General features: G+C 47.6%; 1 protein-coding gene and 1 long non-coding RNA gene across 2 annotated transcripts in view; both read left to right on the top strand.

Annotated features, from left to right (window-relative positions):
• Positions 1-1,305: 1,305 nt before the first annotated feature.
• Positions 1,306-2,354, top strand: LOC112253150. The gene is made up of 3 exons (XR_002953946.2): positions 1,306-1,368; positions 1,995-2,073; positions 2,226-2,354. It is a non-coding gene; the product is annotated as an uncharacterized LOC112253150 (long non-coding RNA).
• Positions 2,355-2,701: 347 nt separating this feature from the next.
• The window catches only part of LOC112253149 (DEAH (Asp-Glu-Ala-Asp/His) box polypeptide 57), a 15,571-nt gene continuing 13,019 nt past the window's right edge, over positions 2,702-5,253 (top strand). Inside the window, exons 1-4 of the mRNA XM_042323644.1 lie at positions 2,702-2,958; positions 3,357-3,548; positions 3,736-4,825; positions 5,073-5,194. Of these exons, the coding sequence (XP_042179578.1) occupies positions 2,846-2,958; positions 3,357-3,548; positions 3,736-4,825; positions 5,073-5,194 (1,517 nt within the window). The 5' untranslated portion in view covers positions 2,702-2,845. The remainder of the gene's footprint in view (positions 2,959-3,356; positions 3,549-3,735; positions 4,826-5,072; positions 5,195-5,253) is intronic.

Below are 5,253 nucleotides of genomic sequence, written 5' to 3'. Positions count from 1 at the left end.
ATTAGAGTTATGTTATCTCACATCATGTCATGGGTACATGTGGAGTTTAAGTTTCAAGCCAGGAGCTGCCTTGTTGTGAATGCCTCCAGTCCAAACAAGTCCCAGAGAATCGGTGAACTTCCCATCACCCTCCAACCTAGTCAAAAACAACAAATAGAGCTATAGTTAGCCATAGGCCTAGCCTAACATTCACTACTAGCCTATATCTACATATGACAGGAAAAAGTGAACATGCTAAAGTCATGGGTTTACCTGTTCTTGCTGTTGCAATATTTGGTCCCATCAGGGAATCTGTATGTCCCAGTGCCGTGGTACATGTTGTCTTTAAAGTCCCCTTCATACATTGCCCCAGAGGGATGCTCCAGAGTCCCTCTGCCTTCCATATGGAATAGAGGGAGCACTGTCCACTCACAGCAGAGTACCCACCCTGAAATCATGTTTGCCTATGCCACTCCTCACCACAAATTCCTCTGTGGACCTGCAGCACTAACCTTCTGGTGATGACATCCCACAATGTAGCTGGTTATAACATGTGGTTCTAACAGTTCAAATCAAAAATATAATGTTACTCTGTCAATATGATATGAGGATTTCCCATATCTGTCACCATTCTGGAAAATATAGGATACTTTCAAACTGCGTTCCTCTGAAATGAAATATATGAGTGTAGTTCAAAACATAAGCTGATACACAGGATAATAGTTAGCCTAAAGCACAAAAATGTACAATATTTAGGATATACATAGGATGGTCTGTGAAGTCTGGTCTGTACCTTTGCTTTCTGTGGCCTTTCATTTCTTCTCTTAATTAATTAATAATGACATTATAAGGAACAGAGTGAATGGAATGGCATCAAACCATGTGGTTGATGTATTTGATACCATTCCACTTATTCTGCTACAGCCATTACCACGATCCCATCCTCCCCGATTAAGGTGCTACCAACCTCCTGTGGTAGCTAGATAGCTAACTAGCCAGTAAAACCTAACTCCACGATGTACTTCACATCAACTGACCGCCAAGTACACCGTGGAGTTTTACTTGGCTAGCAACTTACCTGACATTTTTGTGATGCTTTGACAATTTACTTAATGTTGAGTCATTAGCTGGCTTGCTAACTTTAGCTGGCTGTCAAGACAGTCTACACATTTGGGATGTGTTGCTCGTTCAAACATGACTATATCTTACACTCTTTTTTTCGTGCTGGTCCAGCTGATTTTGTTACACTCTGCACTTCCCTAAACGTTATGTTACCATGGCAACTCTAAAGTTATACAACTTTCAACGGAAAAGAAACTTTGACCTCTGATTCATTAACCAATGAGAGAGAAGCTGAATTTGCCGGTGGACCGATCAGCTTTGTGTCAGGTTTGTACATGTTCTTCGGTCTCTGGCTAAATAAACTGTTATTTGTCTCTCTTATGTGTTTTTTTTCCTCGACCGTTCGTAGATTGTACCTTTTTTTAAGCAAAAGCTTTCACTAAATGTCCTCTTGCCCATAAAGAAATAAACAATGTTTTCTACCAACCTGCCGGTAGCTAGGCTAACTATTTAGCTAGCTAACGTTAACGGTAGCTAGCATGGCTACTGACTAGCCATCTTCAGTACAAGCTGACTTAAGTGTATTGTTGATTCATTCTATTCAATTATCTCGTTTGCCCACAACCCATTGCGGTTTATGAACTAAACACGATGTAAACGTGTTTTGTCAGCCAGAAAGTACAACTTTAGCTACCCAGTTCTCCCGTTTAAGGCACCGTCACCGTGCCTTGTATAATTATGGCCACCGGCGCCGTATGTGTCATTGAACTAAAAACTGAAGCCCAGAGTAGGAAGTGAAGTCAACAACTGCAAAACAACCGAGTGCTACAGTAATGCAAGAAGTATGTCCGGCGCATAATAACATAGTTATCTGGCAATGTGTTATGCTATTGAATAGTCAAAGGTTCGTTGCAAACTACATCTGGTATTAGACTGCATCTCTCTCTCTACAGTTGTCGACAACTGTATCTTCCTCTCATCCTCTCATTCAGCACAGGTCAGAAGCAGGTGTCAAATGCCATTGCATTGAAGGTATGTGTGGTGACTATGCACTTAGTTTTGTGTAGACCTTATTCATGAAATAGACACACATTTTAACTCTAGATGCTTTCCAACCCTGAGCAGGGTTGACACCACAGCACTAATAATGTACCTCTTGATTTATCTGCTTTTGTTCTCTTCAGGTGTGATTGTACTTTGGATTACATAAAGAGACTTGAAATGAGTGGAAGAAGGAGGGGGCAGCCCAACAGAGGTGGAGGGCGATTTAACAAGCCCAGAGGAGGTGGAGGAGGAAGAGGGAGGGGGGGAGGAGGAGGAGGTGGGGGAGGAGGTGGAAAGGCAGCTAGTGGTGGCTGGGATGACGGTGATGATTTCAGTCTTGATTTTGGACCCAGTCGCTCAAACAGGTACAGTGTAATTACATTTACATTTGAGTAATTTAGCCAACGCTCTTATCCTGAGCATTTGTCTTAAGATAATTAGTTAGCTACTAGAGTAGTCATGCTTGCTCTGATCCTTTGAAATGTGGAATAAGCCTGAATAATTAACTTATTTCTCTCATCTCTCTTTCTCTATCCACAGGCCCACCTCGGGCAGAGGAAGGGGTGGGGGCAGCCGGGGCAGCGGGGGTAGCAGCAGAGGTAGAGGAGGAAGGGGAAGGAGCACTGGTGGAGGGAGGGGTAGAGGTGGCGGAGATAGGGGTAGGGGAAAGGTTAATGGTAGGGGTTTACCCAAATCCCTAATTAGCGAGAGACCTCGGCCTAGGCTGCTGGATGAAGACAGGCCTCGCCTCAGGCCTGAGATGATGGGCAACATGCCCATGCAGAAGATCTTCATGACCAATGAGAACCAGGAGCAGGTGAAAGAGCTGCTGAGAGAGCTGCAGACCCAGGACTACGACGACGAGCCATATGAGTGAGTGTTCTCAAAACATACTGTGAGAGACTGTCCACTGGAGTGCCTTTAGAACACTCCTTTAGAACACTCCTTTAGAACACTGGGGTGCCTTTAGAACACTGGGGCGCCTTTAGAACACTGGGGTGCCTTTAGAACACTCCTTCAGAACACTGGGGTGCCTTTAGAACACTCCTTTAGAACACTGGGGTGCCTTTAGAACACTCCTTTAGGACACTGGGGTGCCTTTAGAACACTGGGGGACTGTATAATATTAGAGTCATTGGTTTGTGTTCAGGGATGGTGTTTTCTTCTCGGTAGAGATTTGTTTAGTTGCACTGGGATGTATCAGGTGTCATCTTGTTGACCCGAATAGACTAATAACATCACGTGATCTTATCCCAAATTTCCTTTCTCAGTGAAGAAGAGGAGTATGAGGAAGAGGAGGAGTATGATGAGCTGGACTACCGGGAGGAAGGGCAGTTCTGGAACACCCATGATGAGCCTGTTGAGAGTGCAGAGAGCCCCGTCTTTGATCCTGACTCTGAGGATGAACGGCGGCCCACTCCCGAGCCAATCATAGGACTGTTTGCCATAGGAAAGCTCTGCAGGTATCAACACCACTTAGATTCAGACTTAACCTTCTGTACCCATCTCAGCTGTAATGATATGTCAGGGTGGGATATTTAGTGACACTTTTTAAATTGTTTAGGAAGGGGGTTGCTTCCAGTCATTTTGATGAATGTGTCATGTCTTGATGTGTCGTTTCTAACATCCCTCCCTCGGCGTTGTGTGTAGGTATGGTTTCGACCGGGAGCGCAGCAAGCAGGCCCTGGAGGCAGGTGTTGGGGAGGTGGGAGCCACCATGGAACAGCTGCTCCTCCAGGTCTTCTCCGAGCGCTACGGCCCCAAAGCTGTCTCCCCCGATGGCCTCCAAGGGGCGCCCATGGACGAGTGCCTCACCCAGAGACAGGAGGAGGCCTTGGCCCTCACCGCCATCTACGGCGACCGCTTCACTGAGCGCATTGCCAACAGCGTTTGGACTGTCACTTTGGACCCCGACTTCCTGGCTGACATTGCAGGAGGAAAACAGAACGCGTCTGCTCGTACCGACAACTCCGTTCAAATTAGGGACGTCTGCAGCTTCTACCTAAAGGGTGCCGGCTGCAGGTTTGGAGCTAAGTGCAAGTATAAGCACCAGATGCCCACCAAGGGAACATCTTCGGGCCCTCAAGACCCCGTGGGAGCCAGCCAACCTGGGTTCAGCAGCTACTCCTCTCCAGAGTACGTGCTGGAGGTCCGCTTCCCTAAAGGGAACCGCTACCCCTTCCAGGCCCCTGTTGTGGCCTTCAGCACTAACGATGAGACCATAGGGGCCGCAGCCAGGCTGAGTGTCACAGAGCATCTGTTCGGGGAGGCCTTGGCTGCAGCGAAGGAGGGGGAGCCCGTGGTCTACACCCTGATCACTTGCTGCGAGGACGAGGCCACCATGAAGGGGCTGCTGTCAGTCACGCATCATAAATACAGCTCCCTGCCCCCTGTGGTAGTGGCTCCACCCCCTGCTGCTGTTGCCATGACGAAGAGCAAGAGTGGGAGGAGCAACACGGCATCACATGTGGAGAGCAAGAGTAGTACGAACATCAACAGAACTACCCCAACTAACAGCACCGCCAACAGCAGCACTGCCCCAACTAACAGAACAAGCAGCCACAGGATACAGCAGGCCACAGAAGACTTGGAGGAGGAGGAGGATGAGGAAGGAGTGGTGGTTCCTCAGACCGAGAGCTATGTCAACCTGAGGAAGAAGATGGTGAAGAGACATGAAGAGAGGACAGGGAGCCAGCAAAAGGAGAACGCCAAACTGTGTCGAGAGTTCAGGACAAAACAGGTAGAGTAGAGAACGTAGTTCATTCTGGGCTGTTACTACAGTACAAGAGGGACATGTAAACAGCCTGTCTTATGCTATTTAGCTCCATCTATTGGTGGTATGGGAGACTTGCGACTCATCAGTCCTGTCCATTACTAGTCAAGGCCATATCCATAGTCATGAAAAAGCTCACTCCCTAAGGATGATATGTGAATGTCTGTTCTTTTTTCTCCATCTAATCCCCTCTTACTGTTCCTTTCTCTGCCAGTCATCCAGGCGCTTCACCTCCATGTTGCAGCAGAGACAGAAGCTGCCTGCTTGGAATGAGAAGGAGAACATCCTGGACCTGTTGGACAACTGCCAGGTGCTGGTGGTCAGTGGCATGACTGGGTGAGTCAGTGACAGGCCTGAGTCCACTGCAGCACAGCACACTGTGGCCAATATGGTAT

This window comes from Oncorhynchus tshawytscha, linkage group LG06 (genome assembly GCF_018296145.1).
Source record: "Oncorhynchus tshawytscha isolate Ot180627B linkage group LG06, Otsh_v2.0, whole genome shotgun sequence".
In the NCBI taxonomy this organism is placed as follows: Eukaryota; Metazoa; Chordata; class Actinopteri; order Salmoniformes; family Salmonidae; genus Oncorhynchus; species Oncorhynchus tshawytscha.
Note: the sequence above shows the minus strand (reverse complement) of the source record. Positions and strands in the feature narration are given on the sequence as shown.